The 13,284-nt window shown below is 36.1% G+C and overlaps 1 protein-coding gene across 1 annotated transcript in view; it reads right to left on the reverse strand.

Moving 5' to 3' along the window:
* MAN1A2 (mannosidase alpha class 1A member 2) overlaps positions 1 to 13,284 on the reverse strand; it is a 162,501-nt gene that overhangs the window by 100,577 nt on the left and 48,640 nt on the right. The window contains exon 3 of the mRNA XM_004420607.3: positions 5,384 to 5,480. Coding sequence (XP_004420664.1) covers positions 5,384 to 5,480 — 97 coding nt within the window. The remainder of the gene's footprint in view (positions 1 to 5,383; positions 5,481 to 13,284) is intronic.

The following is a 13,284-nucleotide window of genomic DNA, read 5'->3' on the forward strand; positions in this document are numbered from 1 at the left end:
CAATCCTAAATGTGTGAACACCTAACAAGAGTACCTCAAAATATATGAAGGAAAAAACTGACAGAGCTGAAAGAAGTAAGAAACAAATCCAAAATTAGAGTTGGGGACTTCAATACCCCTCACCCAGTAATTGACAGAACTACCAGAGAGAAAATCAGCAAGAATAGAGGAAGCCTCAACAACTTCATTAATCAATGGGATGTAACTGACATCAACAGAACATTCTACACTCAACAACAGTAACTATATATATACACATTCTTTTCAAGCAAAAATGGAACATTCACCAAGATAGACCATATTCTGGGTCACAGAGTAAATCTTAAACAATTTAAAAGAACTGAAATCATACAAAGCATATTCTCTGATCATAATGGAATTAAATTAGTAATCAATAACAGAAAAATAAAAATTTCTACACATTTAGAAATTAACTTACCCAAGGGAAGTTTTAAAACATATTGAATTTAATGAAAATGAAAACACAACATATCAAAATCTTTGGTATGCAGCTAAACCAGCACTTAGCAGGAAATTTATAGCACTAAATGCTTACATCAGAAAAGAGCATCTCAAATCTATAATCTAGGCTTCTACTTCAAGAAACTAGAAAAGCAAGAACAAAATCAACCCAAATTATGTAGAAGAAATGAAATAATAAAGAACAGAAATCAAAGAAATTGAAAACGTAAAGAAAATATAAAAAAGAACAATGAAACCAAAAGCTGTTTCTTTGAAAAGACCAATAAAATTGATAAACTTCTAGCAGGACTGACAAAGAAAAAAAGAAAGAAAGCATAAATTACCAATATTAGGAATGAAAGGGGATTATCACTACAGCTGCCACAGACATTCAAAAAATAACAAGACAATACTCCAAACAACTCTACACACATAACATCAACAACTTAGATGAAACAGACCAATTCTTCAAAAACCACCAACTACCAAAACACACTCAAGATGAAACAGATAAACTGAATGGTCCTTGCAATTAGAGAAACTACATTTGCAGTTTAAAAACCTCCCAGAAAAAAGAAATCTCCAGGGGCAGATGGTTTCACTGGTGAATGACATCAAACACTTAAGGAAAAAATAAAACCAATATTAAACAATCTCTTCCATAAAAATGAAGAGCAGAGAACGCTTCCAAACTCATTTTGTAAGGCCAATATTACGCTGATACAAAAACAAGACAGACAGTACAAGAAAAATACAAAACAATATCCCTCCCGAATCGCAACACAAAAATCGTCAATAAAATATTAGAAATCATAACCAAGTAAGAAATAACAAATTTACACACACACACATACACACACACGGAAAATAAAGGCATACTTCAAAAAGCACTGCAAAGTCAAAAAATACTCTTTTCCAAATCAAAATTCTTTCTTTTAAATGTAAAAAGATCTATCCCTAACAAAATTCTTTCAAGTCCCCAGAATAAGTAAAAAGAATTCACTCTATTAATCACTGGTGCAAAAATTAGTATCAGTGCTAACTTAGGTCCAGCAACATTTCCCTCTCCCCACTCACAAGTTCCAGGGGTGAGCTCTAACTAGGCAAAACCAAATGAATATATTCCATCTTTCAGGGTAGAGCACTTGGTTCAAGGATGGGCCAAAGACCCAGTTAGAGACAACAAGAAACAATGAGATTTCTAAGAAAACAAAGTGCTCTCTTCTCTACAGCGTTCTCTTTTCTACAGATGTTTAGTGTGAAGATAGGAAGTTTCAACCTGCCGCAGCCATCCTAAGAAGCCAGCCTGAAGACATCAACAAACAGAGGAAAACAGAGAATAGAGATAAAGTAAAAAGCTTAGCTGGAATCAGATCTACTCTAGGACTTCACTGAGCTGATTAAATTTCTTTTTTAGTGTAAGCCATTTTGAAATGGATTTTCTTTTATCTGCACATAAAGAATCCTGTGATGCCAAGGGCTAACTTGACAGAAGTCAGAGGAACACTGACTTCAGTTACCATATAAAAGAATTTTTTAATAAGGTTAAGAAAAAGGAAAAGGACATGTTTTAAGTTGTTTTCCTTATAATCTAGAATATTGCAAGTAAATGTTCAATACCTGCCTATATGTTCCTACAGTAATAGAGAGGCTAGACTTTTCAAGTTCCCTCCACCTCTAAGATTCAGATTCTGTAAAGGCATAGTGAATTTGGGATGTCAAATGAGACACTCAGAACTACTGCCTCTCTCTTAGACTTCTTCTATTTAAACAAAAAGGAAAAAAAAACAATTTAAAAAAAAAATCCCAAATCATACTTACTAGCAAGAATATGAGATGCAGGAAAGGAAGCGAGTAAGTGGGAAACCAAGTCTTAAACTTTGTTTATTAATCTTTTAATAAACTAACTGCGTATCTAAAAACAAGACAAAATAAACATTAAAGGATCCATTTCTACTTAGCTTATTTGGGTGGAAAAACTTGTAACCACTCAAAAATTTCAATAAAAGATATAAGCACCTAATTTTGACTACTGAGAATTCTACAGATTGCATTTTCACTTTTTCTACCATTTCACTATACTTCTCTTCTCACACTGGATTTTTCCCATGTGCTGGTATTAATTTTTTTCTATCTTTAAAGTTTACTGAAGCAGTATAAAATAGCAGTTAGAAGCACAGACCTCAGCATCAGACTGCTTGGATTCAAATCCTGGCTCCGTTATTTACTAGCTGTATGACCTTGGGCAAGTTCGTTAACCCTAACTGTGCTTCAGCCTCCTCATCTATAAAATGGGAACAATAATAACAGCACCTGCCTCACAGGTTTGTTGTGGGTACTAAATAAGCTCATTCACATAAATCGCTCAAATCAGTCCTTGCCATATGGTACATTTATTAGTCTGCTCGGGCTGCTGTAAGAAATACCATAAACTATGGAGCTTAAACAACAGAAATTTATCTTCTCACAGTTCTGGAGGCTAGGAGTCCAAGATCAATGTTCTAGTTTTTAGTGAGGGCCTTGTTCTTGGTTTGTAGGTGTCCACCTTCTCACTATATCCTCACATGGCCTTTCCTTGGTGCATGTGCATGGGGAAAGAGAGCTCAGGTGTCTCTTCCTCTTAAGTGCTCCAACCCTATCTGATTAGGGCTCCACACCTATGATGTCATTTAACCTTAATTACCTCCTAAAGGCTCTAACTCCACATACAGTCGAATTAGGGGTTAGAGCCTCAGCACATGAATTTGCAGGAGGATACTACTCAATCCACAGCAGTATGCACTATATAAGTACTGTTGATGTTACTATTAATGTGTATATGACTATTGTTCTAAAGGAAAATACAGTCTTATTCACAAACCCAGTTACAGAATCTCTAAAGCAAATAACTGACTTCACGCCAGACTAGCAACAAAGAAAGTAAAACTTTTTATTGGAATATACTCAATTGCTATTCATTTACATGATGATCCCTCTGAAACGGAGGATCAAAACTGGCAAAATCTTGCTTCTGTCCCCGTTGAACTCAGAATGAAAAAGTTCATTTTGTAAAATCTCCCTAACTCTAACCTCCTTTAATTTCTATGATCTCACAAATAACTCTCAGTTTACCCAGTAAATCAACTTAAGTGCTCCTAATGACCAGAAGACAAGAACTCACCTGACAATAATCTGAACCTGCCATGTCCCAGTCATTATTTACCAACCTAATCAAATAGTGATCTACAAAGTTTACTTTTGAAGAAGTCTGACAAAATTACCACAAAAACCACCTTTCATAAAAAATAATAGTGTTATATGAAAAAAATAAATGCTATTATTTTTAAAAAGAAAAAAACATTAAGCCAAAACTTCCCCATTAGAACTTTAACAAAATTACGTTAAGAAAGAAACATCCCTTTTGCTTACTAAAAGAAAAGATTTATGTTGATTTATAAGGAATGAAATTTTAAAAGTTAGCTGAAAGCTCATTTATCTTCTGGATTTAAATTCAGCAAACAATCTTTCCTTACACAGTTATTGCAATGATTAAATAAAATAATGTATATTATTTACCTAGCACCTTGCCTAGGACCAGTATCTATCTGATAAACGTTAATACATTAGATGTTCTGAGAAATAAGGTTTAAAAAACAAGCAGAAAATTAACATCCAACTCTTATTTTCAATACATGTTTATACTCCAATCCTTTAAAAGGGCTCATGGTTTAACACTGAGTTGATATAAAGGGATAAGTTACTTGAAGATAGCATCTAATTTTAATAAATTATTAAATATAATGTCTTTTATTGCACTAATATCTCATATTGTGGCATCCACAAACAATGGGAACTTTTCAATCTGTAACCTCTGCTGAGGAAATAAACTTTAAATGATAGCTGCCAAATTAAATGTCTTATTATGAGATCGCTGGTGTCTTTGATTACCTACAGGAAAATTTTTTCCATTATTCCTGCATTCCAACAACTCTCAAACCCAGGAAAAATTATCTTTTCAGTCATTTTTTTGACAGCAAACAACCAAGCAAAAAACAAATTAGAAGAGAAATCATAGCACTAGAAAAATTCTTCCACAGAGTCACAATCAAAGAAAAATGCTGTTATTTGGACTACTGTGGTAGTGCATTACAATTAGTAAAGACAATTGCATTGCATATGACTAATGCATGTGCCTTCTTACCCCATTAACAATTTCTTGCCACCACCTATCATTACTTAAAAGATATCCAACACATCAAGAAGCATTTAAAATGGGGGAGGGAAGTGAAGACTATAAAGAACAGCTTGATAATTCTCAAGACTTATCCTTGGGTTAAGTAGAAGTCGTTAATTAAGTAACGAAACTTGCTCTTTTAAACTGAGAAGTTTAACAGGTGGACTGAACTCAGGAGAGGTAGAAAGTGAGCGAGAACTCAAGTTGAACACAGTTCTTCGCCAGACCTCCATCCACATTCACATTGCTAATTTCTGCCTTGTAACTATGAATGTACAACATAACTAACTCAATTTACCAAGCAAATCACCTTGGGCATGTTACTTTTTTTAACATATGTAGCACTACTGGAATTTCCTATCCTTCCCCTCCTCCTCTATAATGTGTATCAGAATTGATATTGTGTTGAAGAAAAAAAATTAAAAATAGGTACCTACCCTCCCTGATATTAAAGCAAAAACAGGCAGAAGAAGCTTCAAAATACTCCGATACATGACGAAAGCAGCTGTATGTAAATAGAAAATCTTACCTGTGTATTCCAAAGCAATCATAACTAAATCTTAACTGAAACTTACAAAAAAAATACATATTGCTTCAAATTATTGTTCCAGAGAAATACTCAGGTTTTAGAAAGTACTTACAGAGTTAAGTTCTATTTTTAAAATGGAGGTAGAAAACATAAATAGTAATTAGAAAAAGTAAACTTACCAAATATATTAGTGGAGTGTCCTTTCCTTGCAATAGGTCTGAGTTCATTATGTCCCCACCCATATATCCTATAATTATCCCAGGCATGTTTCATCATCTGGGAAAAGAAAAATTATAATCCATCAATATACATTATTCACAGACTGTTATCTTTGTATTTCATGTAATTTAGGGATTCTATTATTGTATCCTTCCACATTCTCCTATATCTCCTACATTAGTATATTATTCTATTAATATCTGTGTCAGTATGAAAACACACATAACCATGTTTAAACTTGGTCTACACAACAGAAGAAAAAATTGGATGTAATAGACAAGTTCTTTTTACTGGGGAGAAAGGTGTCTATCTAGCCTTCTTTCCTTCTAGGAACTGCAATCCTTCTGGAAACAGCTCCTCCTCTCTCACTGTGATTTTGATAGAGCTGTCAATCAAGGGGCTCTGATTCCACAACCAGTTAACAAAGCCTGCCTAAAGAACCCCTCACCCTTAGACCAAAGACCAGCAAACTCTTATTGTAAAGTAAATATTTTAGGTTTTGCAGTCCATACAGCCTGTACAGCAACTATTTAACTTGACTGTTGTAGCATAAAAGCAGCCCTAGCCAATACATAAACAAACCGGCATGGCTGTGTTCCAATTAAACTTTATCTTAAAAAATAGGCGGCATGCAGAATTTGGCCTGCAGGTTGTAGTGTGCCAACCCCTGATCTAGACAAAGTGACTGGGTACGTGTGACTCAAGTAGAGGCAATCAGGTCCTTTTACACATATTGCTATAAACACTAGGAGACAAAGGGACTTTCTCATTTTGCACTCTCAAGGTGTACATAATATATAATCCTGCAGCTGATGGGGGCTAACTCCCACCATGAAGAAACTAAATAACAAAGGAAAGAGACAGAGACAGATGCATATTATTGACAACAACATCTACAGACTTGGATTCAGCAAAGCTTGAAGCCTTAGTTAAGAGCCACTAAGCTTATAAATATTTTTTATTATCACCTAATTTGAACTGAGTTTCTTACAATCCAAGGAGTTCTAAGCTACACAACAGCAGAGTATTTAATTATATATCAGCTGAATTATTTAATAGTAGACTGTGGTGTACCAAAAATCTATTTATTTAATGGTATAATACTCATTAAAACATTTCTCAACTTGTTTTTTGCAGTCAACATTACGCAGACATCAAAACCAGGCAAAGACACTACAAGGAAACAAAAAAACCAATGTATCTCAAAAACACAGATGCAAAATTCCTTAACAAAAATTAGCTTATACAAGGAGAATACTACATAATGACCAAGTGCAGTTTAACCCAAGAATATAAGACTAAGTTAACATTCAAAAACCAATCAATATAATTCACAATGTTAACAGAATAAAAGGGAAAAATCACACAATCATCTTTATAGATGTAGACAAAGTATTTGACAAAATTGAATACCCATTCACTGTAAAAACTCAGTAAACTATAACTACAAGGAAACATCCTCAGTCTACTAAAGGGCATCTTCATAAAATGTACAGCTAACATCATATTAATGGTAAAAGACAATGCTTAACCCCTAAAGCTTATAACAAATCAAGTATGTCCATTCTCACTATTTCTTTTCAACAATGTACCAAAAGTCCTAGCCAGTGCAATAAGATAAGAAAAATAAATAAAAGGCATAAAAATAAAAAAGGAAAAAGGAAAAGCACCTCCATTCAGAGGACTTGACTATGTAGAAGGAAAATCCTAAACAATCTAAAAAAAAAGTGACTAGAAAAAATAAATGACTTCAGTAAAGGAACAGCATACAAATCTACAAACTAAAATCAAATATATTTCTACATGCAAATAATGAACAAAAGAAATGGAAATTAAAAAACAATTCCATTTACAATAGCATCAAAAAACAAAATACTTTGGGAATAAATATAAGAGAGTATGTGCAAGAACTACACACTGAGAACTACAAAACACTGCTAAGAGAAATTAAAGACAACCTAAATAAGTGGAAAGATATAACATGTTCATGGAATGGAAGAATGAATACTGTTAAGATGACAATTCTTCCCAATTCATCTACAGATTCAATGAACTCCCAACCAAAGTCCCATCAACCTTTTATTTTTGCAGGAGAGCTAATTCTAGAATGGCAAAGGACCCAGGCTGGCCAAAACAATTTTTAAAAACAACAAAGTTGGGGAGTGATGTCAGCATCACGGTGGAGTGAGTTGTTCCCTTTTCTTTCCCTTCTAAGTTACAACCAGTAGGACACCCACAGACCAACAAAGGACTCTCTACATAGCACACCAGAATGCCTGAGAGATCCATACATCCATACATCTGAAGGTGGGTGGACTATACCTCCTGGAGGTGGTGGAACCAGAGGAGTAGGGGTGGCAGCTCCCAAGACTAGAGGCTCCAGAAACTGTGCCTGTGCCTGTGACCAGAGGCTCAAGGAATGGCGGTAACACCTGTGACTGGAGGCTCTGGGAACTGTGATGATACCTGTGACCCAGCCCCCTCCCCCAGTAGTGGTGCTGTCGACTCCAGCCCTCCCAGCAGTGGGGGCTGCATCCAAGACCCCAATACCCCTGGCAGTGGTGGTGGTGTCCGTGACCTGAGGTTCTAGGAATCATACTGGCACCCAAGACCAGAGGCTGCAGGAACCACAGAGGCACTTGCAACTCAGCCCCTCTCCTTCCCCCAGTGGTGGCATCTCCAAAACTGGCCATTCCAGCAGTAGGGACTGCGTACAACACCCTGGGCCCCCAGCAGCAGCAGCAGTGCCTGTGACCTGAGGTTTAAGGAACAGCACCGGCACACAAGACCAAAGGCTGCAGGAACCCTGGCAGTGCTCACAACGCAGGTGTCCCTCCCCACATGGAAGTGGTGGTGTTGCCCACAATCCCAGCCCACCCAGCAGCAGCAGTGACACCTGTGAACCCAGTGCCCCCAGCAGTGGCAGTGCCAGCACCCCAGCAAACCCAGGAGCAGCAGCACAAGTGGTGCACACAGCAGTAGCACCCAAGCCCATGGAGAGACAGCAACAGCAGAGCCCAAGACCCAAATCTCCCAGCTACATGCCCACCAATTCGGCCCTGCCACCCATGGCAGTGGTGCCTGCAGACCCAACAAACTCAGACGTGGTAGAGGTGCCCATGACCCCAGCTCCCGCCCTACTCTCCCTCTCCCCCCAGCCACAGTAGGGGAACCTGCAACCCAGGTGACCCTGGAAGCAGCAGAGGTGCTCACCAGCCTGGTGACCCTGGTGGTGACACCCACGACTGCAGCAACATTGTAAGCAGGAAGCATCAGCAACCTCGAAGGCATGAGCAGCACAACAAGGGCACTGACAACACCTCTGGCACAGGCAGTAGAGGGTAGAAAACACAGGCTCTCATATACAAAAACAAGCAGCTTAGACTCAAAGTAAACAAAGCCTTACACAAATAAGAAAGGTGTTTGCTATCACAAATGCACAGCAGAGAAACAACACATCAAGCACCATGAAAAACTATCGTAACACAGTATCACAAAAAGAAAATGACAATTCTCCAGAAATCAAACTCAAAGTCACAGAAGATTACAATCTAAGTGACAGAGAATTCAAAATAGCTGTCATGAAGAAACTTAACAAGTTAGAAGAAAAATCAAAAAGACAGTTAAATGAGCTGAGGAATAAAATTAATGAACAGAAGGAGTACTTCACCAAAGAGATTAAAACTCTAAAGAAAAGCAAACAAATTCTGGAGCTGAAGAACACACTAAATGAGCTGAAGAATAAAGGAGAAAGCATTGGAAACAGAGCAGACCATATGGAAGAGAGAAATCAGTGAGCCAGAAGACAGAAATTTAGACATGAATTATGCAGAAGAGGACAGAGACTAAGATTTAAAAATAGGAGAAATTCTACAAGAAATAACCAACTCAATTAGGAAAAATGACATAAGGATAATGGGTATCCCAGAAGGAAAAGAGAGGGAAAAGGGAGCATAGAGCTTATTTAAAGAAATTGTTGCTGAGAACTTCCCAAACCTGGGGAAGGAACTGTATATACAAGTATATGAAGATAATAGAACACCTAATTATCTCAACGCAAAAAGACATTCTCCAAGACACATTATATTAAAACTGTCAAAAGTCAATGACAAAGAAAGAATACTAAGGGGGGCCAAAGAAAAGAAAATAATAACCTACAAAGGAACCCCCATTAGGCTATGAGCAATTTCTCAGCAGAAACTCTATAGACCAGGAGAGAGTGGAATGGTATATTCGAAATATTAAAAGATAAAAACTATCAGTCAAGAATACTCTATCGAGCAAAGTTGTCTTTCAAATATGAAGGAGAATAAAGGCTTTCCCAAACAAACAAAAGCTGAGGGAGTTCATCACCACTAGATCTGCCTTATGAGAAATCTTGAAAGGTGCCCTTCTACCTGAAACAAAAAAGCAAAGGTTTACAAAGCTTTAAGCAAGATGATAAACAGACAGATAGAATCAAAAAATTGCAACAGTATATCAGAATAGGTTAGTAAACACTTAATTATAACAGAAAGGCCAAAGGGAAAGAAAGCATTAAAAATAATTATAACCACTTCAGTTTGGTAACAAATAATACAAAAAGGAATTTGTGACAACAAAAACACAGAAGGGGAAAAGGAAAAGGATAGAAGCTGCATAGGCTAATGGAGATAAGATGCTATCAGCAGAAAAAGGACCATCTCATCTATGAAATCTTTTATACCAACTTCATGGTAACCACAAAACAAAAACTCAGAGCAGAGTCACAAAACATAGAAAAAGAGGAAACTGAGAAACACATCACAGAAAACCACCAAACTGAAATGGAAGACAGAAACACAAGTAAAAAGAAACAATGGAGATACAGAACAACCAGAAAACAAAAGATAAAATCACAGTATTAAGCCCTCATATATCAATAATCATCCTAAATGTAAAGGATTGAATTCACCAATAAAAAGACACAAAGTGGCTGGATGGATTAAAAAACAAGACCCAACAATATGCTGCCTCCAAGAGACCCGTGTCAGCTCTAAAGACAAATATAGGCTCAAAATGAAGGGATGGAAAATAATACTACAAGCAAATGGCAACCAAAAGAAAGTGGGTGTAATTATACTTACATCTGACAAAACAGACTTTAAACACAAAAGATAACAGGAGAAAAAAAATGGATACTATATAATGATAAAGGGGACAATCCATCAAGAAGACATAACATTTATTAATATATATGTACCCAACATAGGAGCACCAAAGTATATAAAGCAACTATTAACAGACCTAACGGGAGAAATTGACAGCAACACAATAATAGTAGGAGACTTTAATACCCCACTAACATCAGTGGATAGATCATCCACACAGAGAGTCAACAAGGACACATTAGTCTTAAATTAAACACTAGACCAGATGGACTTAATAGATATCTATAGAACATTCCATCCAAAAGCAACAGAACACTCATTCTTCTCAAGTACACGTGGCACAGTCTCAGAGAGACAATATGTTGGGAAACAAAACAAGTCTCAATAAATTTGAGAAGGCTGAAATCTTATCAAGCATGTTTTCTGACCACAATGGTATGAAACGAGAAATCGACTACAAGAAGAAAGCTGGGCAAGTCAAAAATATGTGGAGAATAAACCATATGCTACTGAACAACTATTGGATCAATGAAGAAATCAGAAAACACCTGGAGACAAATGAAAATGAAAATAAAACATACCAAAATCTATGGGATGCAGAAAAATTGGTACTAAGAAGGAAGGTTATAGCAATACAGGCCTACCTGAAGAAACAAGAAAAATCTCAAATAAATAATCTAACACTACATCTAAAAGAACTAGAAAAAGAAAAACAAACGAAGTCCAAATTCAGTAGAAGGAGGGAAATGGTAAAAATCAGAGTAGAAATAAATGAAATAGAGACTAAACAGACAATAGGAAAGATCAACAAAACTAAGAGCTGATTCTTTGAAAAGATAAACAAAATTGACAAACCCTTAAATAGACTCACTAAGAAATAAAAGAGACAAGTCTCAAATAAATAAAATCAGAAATGAAAGAGGAGAAATTACAACAGATACCACAGTAATACAAAGAATTATAAGAGAATACCATGAAAAGCTATACAACCATCAAACTGGATAACCCAGAAATGGATAAATTCTTAGAACTACAACCTCCCAAAAGTGAATCAGAAGAAATGGAGAATCTGAATAGACCAATCACTAGTAAAGAGATTGAAACAGTAATCAAAAACCTCCCCCACAACAAAAGGACCAGATAGCTTCTCTGGTAAATTCTACCAAACATTCTAAGATTTACTACCTATCTTTCTCAAACTCTTCCAAAAAAATAAAGAGGACAGGACGTTTCCTAACTCATTCTACGAGGCCAACATTACCCTGATACCAAAACCAGATAAGGACAACACAAAGAAGGAAAATTACTGGCCAATATCGCTGATAAACATAGATGCAAAAATCCTCAACAAAATAGCGGCAAACTGAATACAACATACATTAAAAGGATCATATAACGATTAAGTGGGATTTATTTCAGGGACACAGGAATGGTTCAATATCTGCAAATCAATCAACGTGATACACCACATTAATGAAATGAAGAATAAAAATCACATGATAATCTCAAGAGATGCAGAGAAAACATTTTGACAAGATTCAACATCCATTTATGATAAAAACTCTCAATAAAATGGTTATAGAAGGAAAGTACCTCAACATAATAAAGGCCATACAAAACAAACCCATAGCTAACATCATATTCAACAGCGAAAAACCGAAAGCTATCCCTTTAAGAACAGGAAGAAGACAAGGATGCCCACTCTCACCACTCTTAATCAACATAATATTGGAAGTCCTAGCCAGAGCAATTAGGCAAGAAAGAGAAATTAAAGGTATCCAAATTGTAAAGGAAGAAGTAAAATTTTATATACAGAAAACCCTAAAGAATCCACAAAAGAACTATTAACTATTAAATAATTAACAAATACAGTAAAGTTGCAAGGTACAAAATTAACATACAAAAATCAGCTGCATTTCTATACACTAACAATGAACTAGCAGAAAGAGAAATCCAGAATACATTCCCACTTATAATCCCAACAAAAAGCATAAAATACCTAGGAATAAATTTAACCAAAGAGATGAAAGACCCGTACACTGAAAACTTTAAAACATTGTTGAAAGAAGTTGAAGACGACACAAGAAATGGAAAGATATTCTGTGCTCATGGATTGGAAGAATTAAGATAGTCAAAATGTCCACATTACCTAAAGCAATCTATAGATTCAACGCAATCCCAATCAGAATCCCAATGACATTCTTCATAGAAACAGAACAAAGAATCCTAAAATTTATATGGAACAACAAAAGACCCTGATAGCCAAAGCTATCCTAAGAAAAAAGAACAAAGCTGGAGTTATCACAATCCCTGACTTCAAAACATACTACAAAGCTATAGTAATCAAAACATCATGGTACTGGCAGAAAAACAGACACACAGATCAATGGAATAGAATTGAAAGCCCAGAAATAAAACCACACATCTATGGACGGCTAATCTTCAACAGAGAACAAGGAGCCAGGAACATACAATGGAGAAAGGAAAGTCTCTTCAATAAATGGTGCTGGGAAAACTGCACAGCCACATGCAAAATGAGAGTAGACCATTATCTTACACCATACACAAAAATTAACTCCAAATGGATTAAAGACTTGAATGTAAGACCCAAAACCATAAAACCCCTAGAAGAAAACATAGGCAATACACTCTTTGATATCGGTCTTAGCAGTACCTTTTTGAACATGTCTCCTCAGGCAAGGGAAACAAAAGAAAAAATAAACAAATGGAAC

Source organism: Ceratotherium simum, chromosome 2, assembly GCF_057802395.1.
Source record: "Ceratotherium simum simum isolate JZ-2026a chromosome 2, ASM5780239v1, whole genome shotgun sequence".
In the NCBI taxonomy this organism is placed as follows: domain Eukaryota; kingdom Metazoa; phylum Chordata; class Mammalia; order Perissodactyla; family Rhinocerotidae; genus Ceratotherium; species Ceratotherium simum.